Source organism: Varanus komodoensis, unplaced genomic scaffold, assembly GCF_004798865.1.
Source record: "Varanus komodoensis strain SLA01 unplaced genomic scaffold, ASM479886v1 scaffold20_1, whole genome shotgun sequence".
Lineage (NCBI taxonomy): Eukaryota > Metazoa > Chordata > Lepidosauria > Squamata > Varanidae > Varanus > Varanus komodoensis.
The window spans coordinates 2,883,976-2,910,431 of NW_025335587.1; the positions used below are offsets into that span (position 1 = coordinate 2,883,976).

Genomic DNA, 26,456 nt, shown 5'->3' on the forward strand with positions numbered 1-26,456 from the left:
CACCTTGGGACAGGATACCTAAAGGAATGTCTCTTTCCCTACATGCCCTTCCACCCCTTAAGATCTGCAGCAGAAGCTCTGCTCTAGGAACCCTCCCTGAAGGAGATCAGGGGACAGAATACCCAGAGGAGGGATTTCTCTGCAGTGGCGCCCTGGCTATGGATTGCGCTCCCCAGAGAGGTCCTCCTGGCATTGATATTAAATGCTTTCTGGTGCCAGGTCAAGACCTTTTTATTTACCCAGTATTTCAAAGTTTAAATTTTAATTGTGTTTTTATTAATACTGCTCCTGGGTTATTCGTTTTATTAATATTATTATTGTTTGGGCTAATAATAGGATATTTTATATTGTTGTATTTATTGTTGTATTTATTGAACCATTGTTGTAAGCCATCCAGAGACACATATTGATTGGACGGGTTACAAATGTCCCAAGTAAATAAAAATAAATAAATAAGGGGGTTGGTGGTGCTTACTTTGCCTTTGAGACTCTATGTGCATTTTATCTGCCTCCTTTTTTCTTTTTTTGTTTCTATGTTTCTATTTCAAAGATAGGCTAGACATGCACATGGTGGGCATGCCGTGAGCGGAGCCGGCTGGAGCCGGGAGTCAGACGAGATGGTCTGGGAGGCCCCTTCTGACTCGCTCTGTTTCTATGTTTTTTGATGAGTATATTTTTTCAGTGTTTACCTTTTCTTTTTTCTTCTTTGATATTCGCCTTCTGTGAAATAGAATTTTCATTGTGCTTTGTGTGAGCAAATGGTGTGATGTGATACTTAGTGTGCAGATTCTACCTCCACTTTGTATTCAGTTTCTTGGCCAAGTTACATGTCTCATTAGTTTGCTTTCTGTGAAATAGGCACTGAAATGGTGGGTTCAAAGGGTAGTTTTGTGTTTGGATGCTCAGACTACACCCCCACCCCCTGCCTTGGGTTTTGCGGTTAGTTACAAAATGGTGACATGCCAGTTATGGGTTATAGAACTGGTTTTATGGTTTTTGATGCTTTATAGAACTTCATGTTAACATATATTCTCAAACATTTATGCTAAAGTTTCTGAAAGCAATAGAATGATCATGTCCTTGCACTGCTGGTATAATATCATGGTCTGCTATTCCATGGCATTACACATGTAAACGTGTTGCTGCAGAATGTCTTATGCTTATAAGTATGTGAAAGCTCACACGCATCAGTGCCATTAAATGCACTTTGGATTTTGTGCATATTTTAGGAGACTAGGATAGAAGCCCTTCATCCATATAAGCTTTTATACAATATTTACATTTTATTCTGTCCAGATTTCCAAGTGCTTATAGTTCTGGAAAAAGATACCTTTGTAGTTACATCTTGTAACAAAACAACTCTCTGTTAATTATCAGGATATTTAATTGCATTAATAAAGGAGAAGTTCCACTTGATAACCAGAATACTACCAACATTTTAGTGCAAAGTGTGCTGTATATGATATTAAATATTCTGTTAATGCTTCAATAACCTTTTCCTTTATGTCCAACAGGAATCAAAGAAGAAACCCACATCATTATCAATAGGTATTACAACTTTTTCTAAGAATAAAGGAAGACATTGGAAACTAAAAAGAAAATAGAATGTTCAATAATGCCCATATTGGTTTGATTCACAACTTTCTCTACGTTTTAGCATTTCCCTAGGTTGTTTGTCGTTTGTATTGTAGATGCAGTAATCTCTTCCATGGCTATCATTTAGATCAGCCTCCTCCAATCTAGTGTCCCTAAATATTTTTGACTGTTTTTCCCATTATTCCCAGCCTGCATGATCAGTGATAGGAATTGCAGTCCAACACTTCTGGAGCACACCAGGTTAAGGAACACACGAAACATCGATTAACCTGCCGTAGAGTCTTATATAAAAGGCACCCTTTGAAGTTTTTCCATGATCTAGAACTTTAAATAATATCTTGTTTGCCACAGAAAAAGCACTTCTATGTAGAGAAAGCTTTCACAACCTTTTGCAAAATACTTTAATGTAACTGTAGTAATGGTTGGATCCTAACAACTATGGGCAGGGATTAACTCAGGAAGCAGCTTTCTCATTTTCTTTCCTAGTTCCTTAGCATCCCTGTTTCATAAGACTTTGAACAGCAGATATTCCAGAACAGCATTAAATGTACTATAGAATGTCCATGTAAATCAGAGTCTTCTCTCCCTCCCTCCCTCTGCAAAATGAAATGCCTTCCACTTACATTAGTATGCAAGCTAGATACCTTTCTGTGTCCCAGTTGTATTCCAGTTCCTATATATTTTGCTTATAAAAAAGAATACTCTTAAGAATTGATGTCTCTGTAAAATATTAATTATTAGCAGTTAAACATACCTCCCTTTCCTTTAGCTTTCCCACTGCACTGGTAACTAGACATTACTCTTCCATCAATGCTCACAGATGCTTGGTGTTCAGGCAATGACTGTCCACAAGAAGGGGCTGTTACCCACAGACAATAATGTTTAAACAGCCGGGTTTATAGTACGCAGATTTCCTTATGAAAAGCTGCTAATCTTCCTCTTTTCACATAAAAATTATGTGCAGAAAGAAATAAAATATCACCTTCCATGAAATATCGGGTGAGCTATCAGTATCCACACCATCCAATTTCCTTTACTGCTGCATTAGTTAGTAGAAACATCATAATTAAAATATTAACAAACTTGTGTTGTTCAGAAGTGTGTGAGAACTTGGATAAGAATATATGCCTCATAATTAAAATGTAGAACATGACTTCTATTAGTTCAATATCAAATGTCCTTTTACTCTAGCAAGAACTTCCAACATTGGTATTTTGATTTACTTCTTGTTATCCTTGTAAAGTATGGTCCAGTTCAGCTATAGGAAGTACTCTTCACTCTCCTCTCCTCTTTTGCTTGCCAAAGCAGAATATATCTCCAGGAAGCATCCCCTTCTGATTTTAAATTAACAGAAGGACTTAACAGAGTTAGTAGAACAGTTCCAATGGCACCGTAGGTTGTTTAAACAAAGCTTTTAGAACAAATCAGGACCTGAAATCACACCTTGATCCTGGCTCAGTTTCACTAACCATAAACAAATTACTCTGTCTGGATGCCAGAGTTTGTTTGAAGAAGTGAAATCTTCGAATTATCTTGCAGATACAAATAGTGCAAACAGGATTTGTTTTTGTTTCCACCATATCTATATTGCGACAATATAACTTACCAGTAGGCATTATTAATGTGTGAAAGTGCTTTGTTAAAATATCCTATAAATGTAGTCAAAAGAATACTTCAATTTTAAATATTTTGAGTAGTTTTAGTAGCACTGAGACTTGTGTTCTGTTATCAAGCACTTTGCAGGAACTTTTGAAATGCTTACTCATCATCACGTTAATGTACATGAGGCAGTTTTCAATAGTCCCACCTCCAACCCAACTTGCAATCTAGAATCTACTATTACAATTTTAGGCTACCTGGCTTTTCCCTTCTCCCTCTCACCCTCTCTCAACACAAGCATAAAAAGACTCATTCCTCCTATTTCTTTGTTTCATAAAAGCCAAGTGGTGATGCTACTAGTGCAATCTACCTTTGTTTAGGATGTAACCCAGTTGTGAGTCACAAATCACCTGTTGAACTAACACTGCAGAGTTATGGTTCTTTGCTACAGTTTCATTTATTTTTCAAGTATTTATATCTAATGTAAAATATTTTGAAAGTTGACTTGCAACAATTACATATTACAGTAATACAACCAACACAAAATAGAGACAGGCTCAGCAGGTAAAAGCAAAATGAATCACATAAAAGCATTATCTGAATGATAAGGCAAATGCTTACCAGAATAATAATTAGAAAATCTTTACCAAATGGTGAAAGGCAATACTGGGACTTTTACTGAACTTTAGGGGATAAGTTGTTTCACAGTTTGGGCTTCCACCATAGGCTGGAGAAAGGGAAGACCCTCTCTTCCAAATCCTAGGCATCAGGCAGGTTGATAGGAGAATGGCATCCCTAAGATACCTTAGATAAGACTTAATTTATACTGTTAAATTATATTGTTTTATATTATGTTATTTATGATTATGAGCCACCCCGAGGCTTCAGTGAATGGGGCGGCATAGAAGTTCCCTAAACAAACAAACAAATAAATAAATACCTTAAATCTAAGCCATGTTGTTCTGATATGTTGCTGCTGAATGTCTGAATTAAGTTTGTTGTTTTATTTATTGATATACTTTGATAAAATCATGTTTGCTAGCTAGTCAATTTGGGGGTTCTTTTCAGAGCCAAAGATAGGGGATATAAATTATTCTATACATTAAATCAATAGCATATATGTTTTGAAATAGTCTGCATACATCTATGACACTAGCATTATTTTAACTCTATTTAGTATAAATGTAATACATGCTTACATGATAAGCCAAGCACTTCTAATAAACAATACCAACCTTCTGTTACAGCTGCTGGAGCTGGTTCCAAAAAGGCATCTGATTTTGTTTCTATAAAAGAAATGTATTGCAGCTCTGATACAGAAGTCAGTTCAAAAAGGTCACCTAGACGTTTCACTGTCAAATCCAGACCGTACGTGTTTTCATCTCAATCCAGTGCAAGTATAGAATCATTCTGTGAAGATGCATGTGACATTTCCTCTTCAGAACTTTCATCGGCAGAAATCATCGTGGAAAATGGACACTCAAATGTAATCAGCATTACTCCCAAAGAAAAAGAAGGGGTCCCTGTAAATCAGCCAGATCAATACTCATGTAATAATCCAGAGCGCTGTACCTCTAGTGATGTGTTACTAGAGCTAAAGGAAGCAAGAATTTCAAAGTCAAAATCTGAAAATGAAATAAGACCTTCCCGTCATTCTAGTAAAGTAATACGTGCAGCCCAATCATTGACCCATATTTCTGTAGTACAAAATCCATGATAGTATCTCTATATCTCATTGAATAGTTTTAACTAATCTCACAAATGTTGATGACTCTAATTTTTCCTCAAACAGCAAATTCATGAAACAATGACAAGTTGAGTTTTATAACAAACAAAAAAAAAAAGATGGTAGGAATGTGTCTCAACAGTTTGTTTGTTTTTAAGAATGTGTACATACTGGGCAACATTCTCAGAAATTAAATCTGACTAAACATTCTCAAAATCCATTTTAATTTGGGTGTAAGATGGTGGTGATCTCTGTATTTAAGATACGGTATGGATTTCTCTTTGGGTCTTCAATTCAGTTTTATAAAACATTAATAGTCAAGGACTACAATAATATTCAAATACTGTATTTTTGTGGCATATACTCAGTTTCAAAACCTTGCAACAAACTGAATTTTTTCTTTAGCTATGTTGTCTGTTTGAACAACTGAAGCATGCAGTTTATAGAGGTATACATTAAGTAGCATTTAAGAAAAGTGCTTTAACTGTTTTAGCTATGTATGACATTTCACCTATATTATCAATAATCCTTACAGCTAATATGATTTTTAGTATCATCATATTGCAGATGGACTAAGAGAACACTGTCTTGATTAAAATTCAAGCCCACAAAGGCCTGTGATTTGATGGCATTCAGGTTCATGGTTTGCTTTTAGCCATTATAGTACACCAGTCCACATCCTTTAGCATACAGTGAAATCTGGTGCTGCTGTCCAACTGTACTAGTATGAGATAATCACCATCTGGTAATTTCAGATGGCTTGATCTTTGCTATTTATTCAGTACTTTCTTTTGCATTTTTTTTTTTTTGTCTCAGTGATTCCCTTCATGAATCACAGATGTCTTCCTCAGATAAGGAGCCACTAGTTATGTTCAACATGCTTCAAATGCACACACTATTAGACTGCAGATAATCTTTTCAGGTCAGGTTTTTTTTTTGTAAAAGATTGAAGGCAAATCCTGAGAATGCCACCATCAAGTGTTCTTATTTTTCATATAACTTTTTTTCAAGTAGGTTCGTGTGCTTTGGGGCAAAAACACTATTTTGTTTTGATTTAGCACAAAATAATGATAATCTGTTGGTTTTATACTTTATGTACCTTCAGTAACTTGGATTAGACTATTCATCCCAATGACTATCGGGAGAAATGCACCTTTTTATGACTTTAACACTGCATTCCTATGCATACTAAATCAGAAGTAAACTCATTGTGCTGATTACCTGGGAGTTAAGTTCAATCAGGGTTACTAATATTAGTATTACTAACCCTGAGTGCCAGCTGCCAGACAGAAGTATCATCATCCTGTATATTGAGGCCACAAACTTAAACTTACTTAACTGGAAGTCTTTTGAAATGAAAGTAATCTCTGCATTGACAAAGCTAGGATCGGTCTAAATGTTACTGTTTACGGCCTAATTGGCATATTGATCTTACAGAAAAAGTTGCCAGATTCTTATATTAGCAGAGGCAACATATACACCTCCAAAAGGCAAGCGCAGGTCTGCCGTGATCTCCTTTTCTTCATGTGAATGTTAATCCGGCGGCAACTTTATATGGCAGCCATATAATATATGGGCGCGGGCGGGGGGGAGGCTAGTGGCGGGAAGCGCATCCTTTACACCGCGAAGAGGAGCTGGCTGCAGAGGCGCAGCTCGCGGGGTGCCGGGGGGGCGGGGGGGCGAGGCGAGCATGCAGCTAGCGAGGTCGGGCCTGCACTCCAGGCTGGCAGCGGTGCAAGCGGAGAAGAGGAAGGAGGAGCCAGCGAGAGGGCCTGTCTGACACAGCTCAGTGCGCAGAAGGCGGGTGACCAGGAAGAAGAACAGAGCTCGGGGCTGAGGGAGGAGACGGGCTCTTGTGTATACCTGGACGTTGCTTCCCGCTTCCCCGGCAGTGCTCTGAGCAAGCACCCTGGCCGAGGCCCTGATGGCGGCAGAGGGCTGAAAAGCTCCTTTCGCCTGCCCTCCGGGCGCCGTCTCCCCGCGTGTGGAGCTTCTGAGGGAAAGAAAGAGAGGCGGCGGGTCCCTGGGGCAAGCCGACTAGGGGCTAAGCCTCTTATGCAGGGTAGGGAGCTGGCATGAACTTCCTGCGCCGGGCTCCTGCTTGTGCTGCTGCCCACGGGAGGCCGAAGGAAAGCAGCCGCTGTCGCCCGGGGCTGGCGTTGTGTCTCTGAGGAGGAGGAGAAGACACCCCACTTCCCTTTGGGGAAGATGGGGAACTGCCTGAAATCTCCCACCTCGGATGACATTTCCCTGCTGCACGAGTCCCAGTCGGACAGAGCCAGCTACGGGGATGGGACTGAGCCGGATCAGGAGCCTCCGCCGCCATATCAGGTACTGCTGAAAATCGGGTCGGGGGAGGTTCTGGAAGGAGGAGACGAATAGAGAGAGGGAAAGGCGAGAGAGGAAAACAGCAGTGGGAGAAGGTGCAGGTGGTCGTGAAAACTGCTGTGTGTACGTGAGCTAAACAGACAAGCTGACCCAAAGGAAAGAATGCAAGAGCGGGGGGTGGGAGGGGAGACCCTTCCCGGCTTGCTTGGTGTGCCCATATTTGTGAAGATGCAAATTCTCCATTGGCTGATTTTTTTTTTCGTTTGATAAAAGCCCCTCTTGATTTCTTTCACTTTCATTACAGCTTGGGGCAGATATTAACCGAAATGTTTCTACTTCATGCATGAATAAAGTGTCGAAAATTAGGGGCCTCGCTCCTCATCTCTTTCTCCAAGTGCTTTATTCTGCTCTTGGGGTTTGAAATTTGACAACTGGCCAAGCTTTCCTCTCAACTGAAGCATTTGCTTCCTTTCTTCTTTTGTCTTTGCAAGTGTGTTTATGTTTCCATACACTGAGTTTCACTTTTAAAAGAAAGAGGTATAGAAAAACACCATGCACAAGTTAGCTCGAACAAAATACAGATTGAAAACAGACAGAATCAGAACACAAATTCTGACCATCCTCAACTTGGAAGGGAGATCTTAATTTCCATAAAGTTTACTTCCAGTAAATGTGTTCAGGATTGCACTTTATTAATGACAGTGTTTGTGTAGACTTAATGTAGTAATTATAAACATTTTGAAGTAATGATTATAGATAAGATTTTTTCCCAGTTTGGCCACAGAAAGCTTTCTAGTTTTTCACCTTGCGCAGCTTCCTTTGTTTCTGCATGTGGTGACATCACTGTTTGGTGTTGCTCTTTTCTCATTACCTTGTTAAATCAGATATGACCCCGCACACACACACACTGTTGTCTTGGTTTGTTTGTCCTGGCTTTAAAATTCTTGCTCTTAATAATAGCAAATCATTTAATTCAGAGTGTTCTTATGGCAGTAGATCATATTTCTCAATTGTGCAATTGACATCAGGCATAGGAAGTGAGCATCAGGCACAGGAAGTGATGCTTCTCCCATTTTCTTGGCTTAAGCTTTCACCTCTACAAATGTATGAATTTGCAACTTTTTAGTTATGTAGTAGTATCAGTGGTTTTGCTTTTCATGAACATTTTTGCAGATATTAAATTGTAAAAAGAGAAAGAAGAAATGTAATCAGTGGAGTAGTGATCCAGAGTGGAGCTTAGCAGAGTTTTTTATGTCGTAGAGACAGCAGGGAGGTGATCTTCCTCATAAAGAATGCCTAAAAAAAGCTGCTCTAGTTGGTTAAGGAAACTCCAGAACATGAAAGGCATTTCTTGGGGGTCTCAAGGAAAGGAGAAACCCAAATATTTCTTTCTTCCCCCTTCCTCTAATGAGGAGCATCTGCTGGATCTTGGTGCCTTTTATGAATGGTGTGTGTGTGTGTGTGTGCGCGCGCGCGCAGTTATTCTTACATATTATATTAAGGATTTCTTTTCAGTGCCTACTTATTTTTTCAGGATTAGAGGTAGGATGCTTTCTTTGTAAACTATTGATAGGCTACTAATCTTGAAGAATGGTATGTACCGTCATCCTGCATACCCAGAAGTAAGTCCTGTGAAGTTCAGTGAAATGTATTTTCAACAATGTAAACAGAAGATTTCAGCACTGGTATCTTTCAGTGGTGTGTGATAGAATACAGCTTCTAAAAACACTAGTCATAGTCCAGTGCATATATGAAATTGCATATACGAAAGATTGTGCACTTAAATAGTATCTGGCACTAAAGCAAGTTTAAAAGAGGAGATCGGTAGTTTTGGTGAATATGTAAAGCTGGCACACACCTATTTGGGCTCACAACTATTGTATTGCAAGGACTTATTTTCATGTATCAAAGTGTAAAAGTTAGTCAGTAATTTTAAATCACTCATAGCTAACAAAATTGTAGGAAGGATTTAACTTAGAGTCATTACAAAAAGATTATATGTTAACTATGTGTTAGCTGTAATGGATTTTTTTTAAAGGGAAAGAAGGGAAGAAAGTTATGGTAGCCTCACAATCCTGTGTATATTTTCTCAAAGGATAAGACTCACTGTGTCCAATGTGACTTACTCCTTAGTATGCTACAGTTTCTAGAAGTAAATGCCATTGAAAACAGTGGTGATTTCTTCCAGACAGTCATGAACAGGTTTGTGCTGTAGTCAGTTCCCATGCAGATTTTTACTTGGAGGTCGCTGCTGTTGAATTGGGACATCCGACTGATCATATGTAGGGTAGTTCTTTATAGCTGTAATTATGTGCACACCTATTTGGAGGTAAATCTCAATAAACTCCATGGAATTTACATCCAGATAAACATGCATAGGAATGGGATGTAACACTGCAATATATACACAGTCCCTAGAAAATCTGTCCTGGTGTGCTCAATGATATCTACTTCTGAGGAAATGTATTTGTGCTGTAATGCAAAAGCACTGCAAAGCTTTGAATAGCATTTAACCCATTAATGCATGCAATAAATTGTAAATAGCCATGTTGAGAAATATTTTTTCATATGAGTAACATTCCCAAAACTCATTACACCTGGCTAGCCCTAAAATATCAAAACAAGTAATGTTCATATATGCATATTTCAGAACATACTAGTTGTGTTTTGATTTTTCCTGTGTTGATGGTAAGAATAAGAAGTCTATTATTTAATATATCCAAAGCTGGATTTAGAACTCAATTAAAAGAATGCAAGCCATAAGAAAATGTGCTGTAAACCGAATACAGACTTGGTGCATTACAGTTGAATCCAAAACTGGCTCTCTGCCCGCAGAAAGGGGATTGGAGGACTTGGAGCAGATGGGAGACTGCATGAGGTGCTGTAGGGGGAAGCAGAGCAAGGGTAAATCCCATTGAACGAGCAGGTGCTTGCTCATGTGACATTGGATTTAACCTTCATTAAATAAGTACTTAGTATGGAGCATGCTCTCCTGAATGCTAGTGGAACACAACTCAGTATCACAGATAGCATTCTGACATTCTGAAAATATTTACTTTCTATTTTTTTACTCAGATGCAATCTCTCTATAGTCAGTTGGGTTATTGGAGCCTAAATAACTGGAACATCATAATTAAAAACAGTAGTATTGCTATTGGCTATTCGCACACACAGTTGATATCAACTTATGCATATGCTTAGTAAAAATGAAGCTGCATTAGTTAATTCTGATTTTTGCTTTTAAAATTTTCCTTAATGGATGCCATTTAATTTATTTTTCTGCAGCTCTTTTTCTGATGTTCTATACAGAACTGATACAGAGCCATGACAGTAACTATCTGGCTCAGAGTTTGTTGTATTGAATCATACTTGTTGCCTTATTTATTGTGACTCACCCAAGTACCATTGTGTTAGTGAGCTTCCTCTACTTATGAATTAATAATAACATTATGAAAGCAGAATACATAAATCATCCTACTTCATGGTCATGACTCTTACAGAAGTAAGCTAACCTATATGATGGTAAACAAGTGTAAAAGGTAAAGTCATATATATTTTCTGGTTCTGCACTAAGTATATAGAGTATGTCATATAAATGCTAAGGGAGCAATATGCAGTAAAGCAGAAAAGAGATTCATGTGCTTGTTACCATTTCATTTTGTCTGTTTCTCATAACATTTTCTTCCTCTTTTAGTTTGTGGTAATCATTGACAGAATATATGCCAAAAATATTACTATATTTCCAACATATTTCATATGTTATTTCATAACATACTTTATGGCAAACTTCTATGATTTTCCTTTTCCAGCGTTGATAAACAAAGGTCTAACTGACTACTGCAACATGACAATATGCATGATTTCTGCAAGAACACAGAGACAGAACAACTCTCTCAGTTAAAGTTCTTGTAAATGCAAATATAACTACCTACTCCACCACATGTGTATACTTCATGTGGTGTATACATGTGTATAGTTCATATACCTATGCGGTATATGAAGTATACACATGTGGTGGAGTAGGTAGTTATTCTTGCATTTACAAGAACTTTAACCTATTTAAGTTCTTTAACCAAGAACTTTAACCTGTTTAACCTAACTTTAACCTTAACTTTAATGAATAACTTTTACCGCATATACCTATGCGGTATATGAAGTATAGGTATATATATACCTATACTTCATATACCTATGCAGTGGAGTAGGTAGGTAGTTATATCTAGTTATAAATATATACAAAATACAGCAAAGACATGAGAAAAGATTCCTCCTGCAGTCCATCACTTTTTCAATTGTCTGTGAAGAAAGAGTATCCAAGCAACTTATGTATGCTAATCTGAGCTAATTCTGAATTACAAATTTATTTATTTAAAACTTTTATATGCTGTCTGCTATGCATGGCATCTCAGGACGGCTTACAAGTATGTAAGTATTAAATAAATATAAGTATTTAAAAAAAAACCTGGATTGAACCTCCTCCTCCCGCTCAGCAGTTTTTTAAAAATATAAATTCACATTTACTTGAAATTAATAAACACGTGTATGTTCAAATACATCTGCTTAAAGTAATTTCACAAATGATTATTTTGTTTGTTTGCCTATTATATTTATATACCACCTTTTTCCCCTTCAAGGGACGCAAGATGGCTAACATAATCCTCCTCATCTCCATTTGATCCACACAAAAACAACCCTGTGAAGTAGCTTAGACTGAGAGTCTGTGACTGGCCAAAAGTGACGCAGTGAGCTCCATAGCTGGGTGGGGACTAGAACCTGGAGCCTCCAGATCCCCAGTCCAACACACTAGCCACTACGTCACACTGGTTCCATTTTGCGTAAAGTATATTTATTTTACTTTTTTTTTTTACTTTTCGCTTTATATCCTGCCTTTTTCCTACAAAGGGCTCAAGGCAGCTTACATCTCCTCCTCCATTTTATCCCCACAACAACAACCCTGTGAGGTAGGTTGGGCTGAGAGTCTGTGACTGGCCCAAAGTCACCCTGACACAATGGGAGGATAATCCAATTCAGTAAGATCTTGCTCCAGAAATAAAGGGACCTCAAGATATACACCTTGAGAACTCCATCTGGGACTATTCTGAGTCCTGCTTTATATTCACTCACTCTCAGTGGATGTAGCAAATTATACAAATTATATAAGGGGGATCATATTTTCTAGTTTGATGCAGAAGGGCTGCTTAAACTTGCTTTAAGATCGTCTTCTACATATAGAAAGGTAGGGTGAACTATTTTAATAGACTGGTAATTGAATTACTATATCCAGTAATTCTGAAAGAGTTTTTGACCAGTTTCAAATAATAGAGGAAAGCTACACAAACACTCAATAACTTGTTTAAGGTTTTCTTCAGGAAGGGAAGCTGCTTCTCCCAGCAAACAAAATGTTAGGAGGAAGTCAGTCTTGAGAAGATGATATGGTAACTTGTATAGCATCCTTTCAAAATGGACTGTATCCTGTGACAAAACTGGGTAACTATGCTTTGTCAATTCAGCTTCCGACTGAATCACTGGGTGTTGGCAAAGGCTGAGTGAAGCGCATTGGTGACCACAAGCAGCAGCACACTTCTTCTGTTGCTTACATCAAACAAGCATGCCTGGCCTAAAGGGTCATGGAAAGCATTGTCACATGACTAATCTGGTCAAGCTGGTTGGAATTTAGGAAATGGTTTGGCTAATTTCTTGCCATTCTGTCTGTTGTCCTTATTAAACTTTAAAGGTAGTGATAAAACTTGAGAGGTCAGAAACCCATTTCCCTCTGAGGGTCACATTCCCTTCTGGATAATGGTGACACATGTGTCAGCAATGTGACACATGCTCTGGTAACTTCCCGGTTGGATTATTGTAACATGCTGTACGTGGGGCTGCCCTTGAAAACGGTTCAGATACTCAATTAGTACAAAATCATGCTGCCAGACTGCTGATGGGGGTCGGTCATTATTCTCATGTAACAGCGGTCCTGTACCAGCTACACTGGCTTCCAGTTGAAGTCTGGGCCCAATTCAAGGCACTGGTACTAACCTATAAAGCCCTAAACGGCTTGGGACCAGGATACCTAAAGGAATGTCTCCTTCCCTATATGACCTCACGCCCCTTAAGATCAGCAGGAGAGGCCTTGCTCCGGGAACTTCCCTGAAGGAGGTAAAGAGGGTGTCTACCCCGGGGAGGGCCTTCTCTGCAGTGGTGCCCAGATTGTGGAACGCCCTCCCCAGAGAGGTTTGCTTGGCTACTTTACACTCTTTTTGGTGCCAGGTAAAAACCTTTTTATTTAGCCATCATTTTAAGAATGAATGATTTTAGAAGCTTTTAATATTACAGTTGCATTTTCTTTTGTTTTGCTAAATTATGAATGTTATTTATTTATTGCTTTGTTATTTATTGTTTTAATTATTGTAATTATTATTGCTGATTGTAATTATTATTATTACTGTTTTAAGTATTGTAAGCCATCCTGAGATGTTTTATTGGGAAGGATGGGACAAAAATGTTTTAAATAGATAAATAAATAATCTACCTGAGGCTGATGTTAGCAATGAACAGAGCTACAGTCAGTGCCACACCCTTTCTTAGATGTTTGCATGCCAGTTCACACACATACATCTGTTCTTACTCCCATATACATGGACATTTATTCACACATCCATCTATTCATACAACAGCTCCTGAAGCTTTCTCCCCACCACCCCCTGGACTCCTCCCCTGACAGAAGGCCAGGGGAGGCATTTTAGGAGCCTCCATTCCATGGCATTCAAGGCAGCATTTTCCAGTGGAACACTCTTCTTACAGCCCTTCTGTTAAGGCTGGGAAATGCTCAAGAGATGACGGGGAACAGTGTCTAGGTGACTTCAGAGAGCAAGGAGAATGGGAGGCAAAGAAAATCATGAGGTGACAAAGTCCAGGAAAAAATGCTGGTTGGAGACATGTTACTAGTTGGAAATGTCCCAGAGGCCAGTGGTTCTGCCCCTGTCACCCCCCCCCCCTTTGTGTAAGGTCCAGATTTATCCACAGACAGGCACATGGGAGACATGGCCAATTATAGCTTACCAGCATCTTTACAACCTTGAATATTTGCTATAACCAGTGCTAATGTACCCAGGTCTTATGTGAGGTAGTTCTCAATAATGGCACTGATATAAAAATTCAATTATGAAAACTAAGCTTGTGGCCCAGAGTACTTTCTATCTGCTGAGGCTGATTTTTCAGTTAATGTCTCTACATAGCTGATTTTTCAACTGTGTCCCTACCTGGACAGACAGAGCCTTGCCATGGTTATCCATGCCCTGGTAATCTTTACCCCAGATTACTGTAATGCACTCTATGTTGGACTGCCTTTGAAAATGGTCTGAATACTTCAGATGGATCAGAACAGGGCTGCATGGCTGTTAACAAGGATGGCCCATGAGGCCATATTATACCAGTCCTCTGTCAGCTGCCTATTTAAGTCTGGCTGCAATGAAGAGTGCTGACACTAGCATATAAAGCCCTAAAAGGTTTTGGGCCAGGCTATCTGAAGGAACTCCTTTGCCCATATGTTCCTACTTGGTCCTTAAGATCTTCTATGGAGGTCCTTCTGCAAGAACGAGCCCCTAAAGAAGTAAGGGGAGGTGACAGGAGAAGGGTCTTTTCTGCGGTTGCTCCCCATCTGTAGAATATGCTCCCCAACGAAGTGCACTTGACCCAGTCATTGTTCTCCTTCTGACGCCTGGTAAAGACGTTTTTATTTTCCAGATGTTTTACCAGATGGATTTTAATAATTGTTTTTATGCATAGTGTTATATTGATTTTTTCGTCACCTGGAGTTGTCAGTGTTGTGTATTTGGTTTTAATCAATTTTATTTGTAATATTTTGTTTTTGTTATACACTTTTACTCTGCAAACTGAACAGAAAGTGCTGTGGGGTATGGGGTGGTATACAAATGTAATAATAAACAAACTGAGCTAGCAACAAATAAAACTTTCGTTCTTTTAAGTTCCCTTTATTGTCTTGTAGCCCCTTGTCTACTCATACATTATATAAACCATATTATGTTAAACAATTTCTTTTTAGGGAGGCAGGGATCCTCTTGTTTTGTATACCATATATATATTATATGTACTGTATATCACATATATTGAAGCGGAAACAAAAATAACAAGTGGAGTTAATTATTTAGGGATGTACAAAGCTAGAATTGCAATATATTGTGTCACATCATTTTGAGCTATCCCTCAAAATTGTGTGTTAAATCAGTGGTAGAGCACATGCTTTGCATGTAGAAAATCCCAGGTTCGGTCCTCAGCATTTCCAAGCAGGGCTGGGAAAACATGTATCTGCAACCCTGGAGAGCTACTGCCAGGGTTGTGGGCAGAACTGGGCTAGAGGGACAGAGGGTATAACTCAGTATAAAACAGATTCTTATGATCCTATTATTGCAGGTGTGAATTTGGACAGTTTACCTGCTGTTCAAACTAGACGTTAAAAGGTTCAATAGGTCATTAGTTACATCGCACATTTTAAGAGATCATAAACACTCAGATTACATTTGAATTACTGAATTTGAATTTAAAGAATTTTAATTATTGGCTACAGTAATTTAGTAAACTCCTGGTTAGACTATCATATTTTCTACATGGGGCTCTCCTTGAAGACGGTCTGTTTCCATCTCAGAGTCACACACTGTCATTTGTTAAGTCAGATATGCAAGATTTATGGAAAGAGTAATCAATGACAACTTGGAAGGATGGTGTGCGCGCGTGTGTGTGTTTGTGTGTCCGTCCATTAATTTTCTTTGTGATGAAATCAGAGCCTTCAATTGTTTTATACCAAATATGTTTGCTTTTTAAAATACCTTAAATTTGGTAAACATCTGAAATAAGAATTCATGCTGCTGGTTTTAGTGTGAAAATTTGAACATTTCAGGCAGTGTCCAGTGCTAACAGTTCAGCAGAGCTAAACATTACACTAGCCAGAATGGCGGCTAGCACAGCAGGAAAGTAGCATCTCTTAGCACAACTCAAGGAACTGCCTAAAACTATCGCTTCTGGAAAGAGACAAATCAGTGGATTTCCACGGATATATCATATTCTGAAAGCAGTAGTTTAGTTTTCAGTAGCTCTAGCAAATACTGTTTCCCCATTGCACTAGTGCTCATTCCTGCTAGTGCAGTGGCAGCATTAGATACTACCGCATAATACTCATTCCTTGGCATATTGCATGTTGAAAGTTACTTTTTAAAATTGCTAGTTACATACTAGTAGCTTAGTTTTACTTTATTATTATTTTTTGAGATACATGGCAGTTGATATAATTGGATCTGATTCATCTTATACTTTAAATCAATGTTTTAAAGGTAAGGAATGTTTAAGTAAATAGACTGTAATAACTGAAAGCCAGAGTCACCAGGGCATATTTCACTATGATGTAGATAATGTAGATCAACCCTATGTCTGTTTATAAATTAGTAAATCTATCCTATTCAGTTCAGGTGAGCTTACTTTCCAAGTAAATGAGCATAAGATTTCAACCTAACACACTGCCACCAGCTTTTGGAAATGTGTTGCCTTAGCGGTATGTTTTGACTTATTTGTTAGAGCTTTTCTTTCAGCAAATAAATTAGTAGTTTCACTGATTGATTTAAGTTCTCTGCTCTAAAGACATCAGGACACAATTGCATTTTACATATTCTGAATCAGCTTGTGATTTCTTTGTTATCTTATCTCTTTTAAGTCTTATTCATCCTGTCAAAGCTAAACTGCCAGCCCTGATAGAAGAATAGAAAAACTCAGTTGGATAAGGTCTGTTTAGCTCAGCATACTGCTATTTCCCCCCAATTGCAACTCAGGTGCAAGTACAACATCACTGTCCTACTCATATTTTCCAGCAACTGATATAAAAAGATATGCTGCTTCTAAAAAGCAGTGTTGAATCAGACCAAAGTTCCATCAAGTCCAGCATTTCCTACACAAGGGGGCAAACCAGCTGCCCACAAGCTCGCTCAAGCAGGATGGGTGCAAGACATCCACCTGCTCAAGCTTCTCTACAACTGGTGTAATCAGGCATGCCACCTCTAAGTAAAGGAGGTAGCACATAACCAGCAAGGCTAGTAGCCAGTAATACCCTCTTCTTTCACGAAACTGTCCAATTCCCTTTTAAAGCCATCCAAATTGGTGGCAGTCACCATTTCCTGTGACAGCAAATGCTATAGTTTAACTATACATAGTGTAAAGAACTACTTCCTTTTAAACCTACCAAACCTGAAGCTGTCCTAAACCTCCCCCAAGTGAGCATCATGGGATGACTCTGGATTTGAGTGTTATGACAGAGGAAAAAGATGTCTCTCTCTCCACTTTTTCCATACCATGCATTACTTTAAACAACTCTATCATAGAAACATAGAAACAGAGCGAGTCAGAAGGGGCTTCCCGGGCCATCTAGTCTGACCTCCGGCACCAGCCGGCTCCGCTCATGACATGCCCACCATGTGGATGTCCAGCCTTTCCTTGAACACCCGCACCAATGGGGCCTCAACAACCTCTCATGGAAGCCCATTCCACACCCTCGGGGTCCTGACTGTCAGGAAGTGCTTCCTGGCATCCAAATGGAACCTTGACTCCCTGAGCTTTGCTCCATTGGAGCGTGTCCTGCCTTCCTCTGCAGAGGAGAACAGGTCTCTACCCATCTCCAAGTGACATCCCCTCAAATACCTGTATGTCGCCAACATATCCCCTCTGAGTCTCCTCTTCTCCAGGCTGAAGAGACCCAATTCCCTCAGTTTCGCCTCATATGGCATCCCCTGCAAACTGGCCACCAACCTTGTGGCCCTACGCTGCACTGACTCCAACCTGGCTATATCCTTTCTGTAATGAGGGGCCCAAAACTGAACACAATACTCCAGTTGCGGGCGCACCAGAGTCGTGTAGAGTCATGTCTCCCCTTACCTGCATTTTTTTGTAAGCTAACAGTTCCATTTATTATAGCCACTCTTCATAGCCCCCTGATCATTTTTATTGCCTTTCTCTTTTTCCAAATCAGTAATATCCTTTTCCAGTTAAGGTGACTAGAACTGAAGACAATATTCTAAGTGTGGTTGCACCAAAGATTTGTATAAGGGAACTATGATCTTGGTAGTTCTCTTTTCTGTTCTGTTCTTAATTATGCCTAGTATGGTGTTTTGCTTTTTCACAGCAGCTGTGCACTGGGCCACATTTTCGTCAACCTGGCCACTACTACCCCAAGATCCCTTCCTTGCTCAGTCATTGCTAGCTCAGATCCCATCAATGTATGCTTGAAGTTGGGATTTTTTTTGCCCCACTTTACATTTGCTTGCATTAACTGCCTTTTCCATTTTGCTGCCCATCTCCCAACTTGAAGAGATCAGTTTTGACGTTCTGTAAAATCCCCTTTGGTTTTAACCATCCTAATAGTTTACTGTCCACAGCAAACCTGGCTATTTCACTACTGAACTCAGTATATACCAGTTATGACTGCTAGCTCTATCCATCAAAAATTTATCTAATTTTACAAATTCCACAGTTTATGTACTGTGTGAAGAGGTGCATCCTGTTAGTTGTCCTGAATCTCCCATTAATTGGATGATCCTGCATTCTAGTATTATGAGGAGAGAGAAAAACATTATCTGTCCATGTTTTCCATCCTGTGCATGATTTTATACACCTCTTTCATATTCACCCTTATCTTTCTGAGCTAAAGAGCATAGAACATTTCCTCATACGGCATTCTATGATCAATCCCTTGATAACTTTTTTTTGCTGTATAGTATCCATTTTGAGGCATGATGATCAAACCAAAGTGTTCCAAGTGCAATGGAATAAGGACATAATAAAATTAGTAATTTTATTTTCAATTCTTGGCATGAAAATACACTTTTTTCATAGCATGTGCATACTGAATCAACATTTTAATTAAACTACACTCAAACTTGAAGATACCATTTCTTGTCAGTCACTGCTAGCTTGAATGTATATAAGCAAAGATAGGATGTTTAGACCCTAGGTGCATCACTTTACACTTGTTTACATTGTACCACAATTTTTGTTTCAATGCCCATTTCTCCAATTTGAAGCAATCTTTTTGGAGGTCTTCACAATCCTATTTTGCTTAACCACCTTAATAATATGGTGTTCTTAGCAAACTTGCTCAACCTTAACTTCAAATTAAAAAGCTCTTGTCCCACTACATATCCTTGGAGGATTCCACTGTTTACATCCCTCCATTGTGAAAACTGACCATAAATTTTCTTTCTGTTCTTTAAATACCTATGGATTCATGGATAACCAGCTGTTATCCCATGCCTACAAAACTTGCTTAGGAGTCTCTGATGAAGGGCTTTGTCCAGAAGCCCTTTGGAATCCTAAAAGGTTGATTTTAAAATCAAGGAGCAAATTAGCGCAACACAGAAAATGCTTGATTTTCTAGAAGAATTCGCCTTTAATATGCATGGCCATGCACATATTTCGTTTGAGTTTATATAGCCACAAAAGGCCTTCCTAAATTATTTTTAAAGTGATGGTTGTTGTGTACTGCTAGCACTAGATCTGATGAAGCACCAGTAGCTAAATGTCTTACTCTTAGGTGAAGGAGAATGCAGGGAGGAGCTGCTCACAATTTTTTGTCTTCTAACTTATCTTGTGGAAAGATCTTAAGTTAAAGTACAGAACCTTGAAATAATTAAATAAGATAGCAAAAGGGGGGAGATTAAAATGGAGTATACTTGTTAGTGTTGCTTTTTATTTGAAAAACTTGTTTGGGAAGTCATCCCCTTGGATTGTACTGTAAGAGAAAGTGCAACTTTCAGAGGAGAGGGAGCTTTAAATGATGATTTTAAAAGAACGGTGTTGGCATAACATGGCATACTATGTCTTTCATCAGCAGTGATATCACATGAACTTTTCAGTAAGACGTATGCGGCTATATTCCATCCTTCACTTCTAACTGCAGTAGCCACTCTGAACTGGGGAGAAGTAATGTTTGCTGTTGGGAGCTGGCATTCTTCTGGCTAACAGCAAGTGAAGCAGCTTAGGCTCTTTCTTAATGTCTCAGTTTTAACTCTTGCATACATCTTTCTTCTCTGAATGCTTACTTTCAATCAGTGAATGATGCAGGGGTAACATGACAGACACATGCCACTCATACACATAGACAAGGTTGTCCTTGCTAGAATATTTCAGTTCAGGCTGACTCTCTGCATTGTTTTAAGTTCTATTTGATCATGGTAAATTTATCAGCTTGAAGCTAAGTTTCTTTCATGCTTGGCAGGTACTTATTATTCCTATGTGCACATTTTATACATTGCTTTCTGATGTCATAAAAGTTCAATTTCTGTACTGTTCAGCTTGATTAATTTAATAGTTTAGTAATGGGAAAAGTTACATTCCAATAAACTTAACTGGTCCCTATACTTACTTAGAAATTTTCTAAATTAGGCATTTATTGTATACTTTTATCTTTCACTCATGGAAGTTTGTGGGTTCTCATCATCTTCCAGGGCCTCCCTGGGTTTTGGAGCCACAGGTTCTCTATAGGTTAAAAAATGCAGTTTCTACCTTGTATGCTGCCAGTATTTGTTACAAAAAATTAGTGTGTACCATGGTACCATCCTTGTGTTGTGCAATGGATCATACAGGAATATATAGAAAGACAGAGAAGAAATCCTCTGGGAAAAAATCTTGTGTGAAGAATGCATTTATCCCCTTAGAAAGAAAATGGAAGAGGAAGCTAAAACACGATTAAATGCATCATGTAAAGGAAAAGTTACCATCCTCTTTCTTACCAACTTATGGTGCATCTCTGAGGGTCCAGGCCTGTTCCTTAAAGGGAGGTTACAGAGGTTTCTGTAAAACTTCCTTCCCATTCATAATGTTCAACTATAACAGTGATGAAGTACCTCAGTTAAAAGCCGATTGAAAATATAATTTGAAGATAGATTTCAACTCCAAAAATAGAGGAAGGAATTAGTGGGTCTGTATTGGCAACTTCTTGTATTGATGCATGAAATATTCTTAATGTATTTCTAAAATTTTGGGGAATTCTTATTTTAATACTGTGTCTATATATACATAAGAATGGTTCAACTTTCCATTGCTGTAGTAGCCAAGTAGATGTCCATGAGCCCACAAGCACGGCATGAGTATAACAGCATCCTCCTGCTCTTTTTTGTTTGGATGGATATTCCATGTAGGACCTGTTAATCCATCTCTGTTCTCACAGGAGCTGTACAGATAGTTTTGATAAATTTGGTTTGATGGTGAATAGGTATAAGAAGATTTGTTCTGCATAGCTCTTCTATCGTAATATCATCATAGAATATTATTTTTCTGTAGCGTGGGATAAATTTAAAACTGAAGTAGTATGCTATTGTTTGACTGAACTTGCAGAATGTCCCTGGTATGTTCCAACAAGATGTTTTGGTTCACTAAAAAATAAAGATCATACCCTCAGTGCACAGCTCTCTTTTGCTTGTTAATGGATTATTTAGTACAGGGGAAAGGCAAAAGGGAAAAGGTAAGAAATCACTCTGGGAAAAGGGAGGCAGCGAATGTCCCTAAAGTGTCTCATTCTGTAAGTGATGGTTTGTAGGGAGGCAGTATTAAATCAGAAAAATTATGTTGCCTTACCTTTGGATATTGATAAGCGTTAGGTTCTTAAGTGCTTCTTTGTGGTCTCTGCGCATCAAACAGTGGGGCCTACTGTTGGGATGATTTTCCTAGCAAAACTTGTTTTGGCGGGAGGCCCTCCTCCTCTCCCCTAGTATATATTAGAGGGGCTCCTGCCATTTCCCCCAGTTCTTTTCCGACTGCCATTTTGGGTGCCTTGGGTCTCTTCCTAGCATTTATAAAGCAGTTTCAATTTGCATAGCTGTGGCCTATTTATTTAGGACCTGTCAAACACAGCTCCTGGAACCTGACCTGACACTTCGCTTCTTTTTCCTCCAAGCTAATGTCACATAAATTGGCAGCTTCAACTTAGGGCTTTTCCTGATACTTATTTCAGGCATGAGATGACTCTTTCAGGTTACTTCCTTATTGCCGCTCATGCCCAGGGGCTTTTCTGAATTTGAACATGTCACTGATTCATGAATTGCATGACTCTGGAATTCATTTGATACTTCCTAAGTATGTCTGCATTCAAGCAGTATTCTACGAGAATCAACAATATGATTCTTTTTTCCTTGGTGTGAAAAATGTTAGGAAGCAACTCTTGAGTTTTTGAGTGCTGTGCACTTTATTGATTACTGGAGTATATATATAATTTTTGTTGCAATATTAATACATAAAAATCCAAATGCGTGGTTGGTAGTTGTGGAATGTTTGTGTTTGATCAGTGCTGGTGTGGTTGCTTTCTATGATCTTTTTACCCTTTTCTGTTAGCACATGAAGTGAAGTGATAGTTGTTCTGCAGGATTGCATTGATAGTTGGCATCTGAATTGCCTGCATTTTTCCTACTGGTCTATTTGAAGCATTGCATAATACCCTGAGGAACACAAAGCATTAGTGCTGGAGCAGTGTGAACAGTCAGCGTCATACTTATTTTAATAGTGTAATGTTATACTAGAGTAGAATGACTGAGCTGAACAATAAAGCAATGGCCCGTGAGTCAAGAGACTTATGATTTTTAGTCCTACAGTGACTGTCTTATAAATCCCTTCTATGGTTCCAATAATAGTAAACCTGATTGATTACTTCAGGTATGATTGTTTAAGAAACAATATTTCAGTAATATTTTTGCTAAAATACTGCCTTTACCTAAGGGTGCTGTTCTGTTTTCCCTTACCTGGAAAAAGAATTAAGATACACTTAGCTTATTTCTTAGCAGAGAGCGATTTGAATTTGAGTTGATCTGGGTATAGATTCTGAGCAGACGAGATTGCACTGAAGCAAGCATGTTGAATTTGGATTCTAGTCAAAACAAATTGGTTTCAAACTAGTGTAAGATCAGCTGCAGTCCAGTGTCTAATATATACCAGAATGTTTAAACCTTTGTGTACAACATACTGCTTTTCCTCAGACTGCTATTGTTACAATAACATAGTGTAGCACAGTGCTTTTTTTGTAAAAAAAAAAAAAAAAGGTGCCAGAACTCACATCACCAGCAGTAAGCGCGCAACCACACATACCAATCCCAAGCTGAGCAGCGGAGCAGCGTCCCAAGCTGAGAGCAGCACCCTCACTATCTCACTAGCAGATAGCAGACACAAAAGCAGCCTGCAGGCACTATGTTACTGTTTGCTGCTGATCTGCTAGGATTCAAAATCACTTCGTAAAATCCATTGGAAAAAACGGTGCCGGAATGCCGTTCCAGTGCGTTCTATGACAAAAAAATCCCTGGTGTAGTATAATAGTACTATTATTGCCATATTATAGAGTGGCAATATTATAGATGGTGCATCTCCAAAACCCGCCGGGCCAGGACACATCTGATATTTGAACAAGGAATTCACTGTTGCTGTTTATTTATTTCTTGCTTTTCTGGACCTAACCAAGGCAGCATATACAAATCTAGGAAAAAATAATAAAATTAAATGTTAAAACATTCATGTTCCCAATCGCTGTGTTCCACTTATTCATTAGTAGCAAATTTAAAGCTAACAAGAAACTGGGCAATCTGTAAATTTAAAAACTTTAAAAACAAATAGCACTGAATCATTATTTCTTTTATACTGTATTATCAGTCCCTAGTGAACATACTTTGGTTTGTTGTACATGCCCTTACTTCTTTCCTGTATTAAAAGTGCCTGAACTGTGAATGATATCACTCTTGGCCTTGTGCCCTAGCAACTGAAATGCATTGTCACTGCTTGCAGGGACAAGCCTTTAGTTAGCACAAACAGGAACATAATTCATCTATCACATATTACATACAAACACATTTTATCCAGCATAGTAAGGGCAAATTATAGCAAAATCTTTTTAATTGCTGTTATGTTGTTGTTGTTTTTGTTTTGAAACCTACTTGTTTTAAGGTACACTGTATAATATATAAAATTGTATATTTGTGCTCCCCCTTCCCTTGTATGTATGTTGTTGATATTATTCCAAGGTAAGTACACATAAGCCTTCAGAGTGGCAAAAGTTATACCTTTGGACACTTACTCACTCTTTTGCTTTAATCTAGCTCACACAATAGTAGAGATCACAACACTATTCTTTTTGTGAGGATCAGGGATTAAACAAAACAGGTGGATAAAATTACATAGAATGAAATCCTTCATCGCATGTTGGGGCTTCACATACAGATCTTTCATTACCCCCGTCCCAAAATGCATTTATTTAAAATTATTTTAGGCCGCCTTTAAAGGTAGAATCTACTTAAGGTCTTGTACAAGATAAAAACAGTGCAAAACTTCAATTAATAAAGGAGCAGTGCAAAAATAAAATAACATTCTATGAAAAACTAGTCAATAAAACTTTTAAAACAGATATTACTCACAAACATTTATTGCTTCAAGTTCTTTCTAGCCTGTTAAAGCACAATAGCACAGGTAACAAATGTCATAGGTAAACATTATGTTAAATGCACCACTGCATCCTGAGAAGAGAAATTTCACCCAGATATTAGCTACAGAAGATTTTCCTCAGGACCACAGCAGGGAAAGAAAAAGATCAATTCACCTTTCATGCCTCCATTTATCACATTAGCCACATCCCTAGCCCAGTTGATGTAATGTGCATTTTTTAAAATGTGCAGGCTAATATAGAGAGGCTTCAGTCTTAGCATCTAGCCTGAAATTTCTTCGTTTACTAGAAACCTAAAATGTGGCCTCATCTGGAGTATGTGATAGAAAACTCAACCATTATAATATTGGCAATGAATATTTCCAAAAAAGAGATAGTGGCTGAATATAAAACTAAACTGTGATTTAACATTATGTGCATGAGTGGGCACTAATCTCAGTGTGGGCATATTCTCCTCTAGTATGCTAGAAACTGAAACTCAAGATTCTTCTGATGAGGCTGTGGGGAGATCAGAAAAAATTGCTTCTGCTTTTAACCCAGTCATACATCTTTATCATCTAGCAGCTGTTATGATCACTCTTTCCTTTCCGTCGGAAAAGAAAAATATTCCAGGCATGCAGAGAGTTCTTTTTAAAACTTTAGTGCAATGAAAGGAACAGAAAAAAATGGTTTCCTTCCCATTTTCCTGTTCACCTGAGCACATGTTCACAAATCCCTTTTAAACCCTGCCCCCAGCCACTTCCTCCTCCTTTCCCCTCACTGGCTGGGGTACCCAGAGTTTACAATCTTTCCTGCCTGTCTACTCTGCGCTGCTCCAACACTGGCCCTTCTTCCCAATTCAGACCTGGCCCTGGTGAGCTACAATAGGCTCATTTTGTTCTGCCAAGCTTGTCAATAAACAATCAGGAAGTCACTGAGTCAGCATTTGGCCATCCTGCCTTTTCTCACACCTTGTGCAATATGATCTTAGCCCCGCCTCTTCTTTGGGCTATGTAATTTTCTTTGTTACCCTTTTAAATCTTTCTACTCCCTTGTTTCAAATCATCCTTTCACACCTATCACAGCTTTGTCTCTGTTTAAATTTTTATTCTAGGATAGGCACAGGAGACATACTACAGAGAATAGTGGGGCTTTTAAGATATGGATCAGGCCTACTGAATCTACTCTAGAGTAAGCTGTCTGATACAGATTCAGAGTAATGCCTGTTTTGGCCTTCTCCTTAGATTTAAACTGAAGTTAAAGGTTTCCAATCTCTACCTTAGGACCACACCAGAAGAGAAAGGAAACTTGCAAGTCTTAGGCGTGCACCTATAACGCTAAACCATAGTTTAGCATTATGTCACAAATGATCTGTGCCCATTGTCTAAGGACTTCTTCCAGGTGCTTCCCCATGGGAGGCTCAGAAGGTGGGAACAAGGGAGAGAGCCTTCTCAGTGGTGAATGAGACTGAATGATCTCCCTAGTAAGGCCCACCTCTGATCAGCATTGTTGTATTTATAGTTCCAGGTTAAGATTTTTCTCTACTCTTGGATATTTGGCAGCACATGATAAGGCTTTTAATTGGGTCAATTGATTATTGATAGTTAAAATTGCTGTGGTGTTTGTTTATATTGTTGTATGTATGAATGGTTGTATACAATATATTTTAAGAAGTTTGCACTTTGTAAACTGCTCAGATAGTATTGGCTATTTGGCAGTAAAGAAATAAGTGAAATGAATTTATATGAAAAAGACCCAATG

General features: G+C 38.6%; 1 protein-coding gene across 1 annotated transcript in view; it reads left to right on the forward strand.

The window, feature by feature from the left end:
* Positions 1–6,704: 6,704 nt before the first annotated feature.
* Positions 6,705–26,456, forward strand: part of RNF11 (ring finger protein 11) — a 39,277-nt gene continuing 19,525 nt past the window's right edge. The window contains exon 1 of the mRNA XM_044430117.1: positions 6,705–7,252. Coding sequence (XP_044286052.1) covers positions 7,130–7,252 — 123 coding nt within the window. The 5' untranslated portion in view covers positions 6,705–7,129. The remainder of the gene's footprint in view (positions 7,253–26,456) is intronic.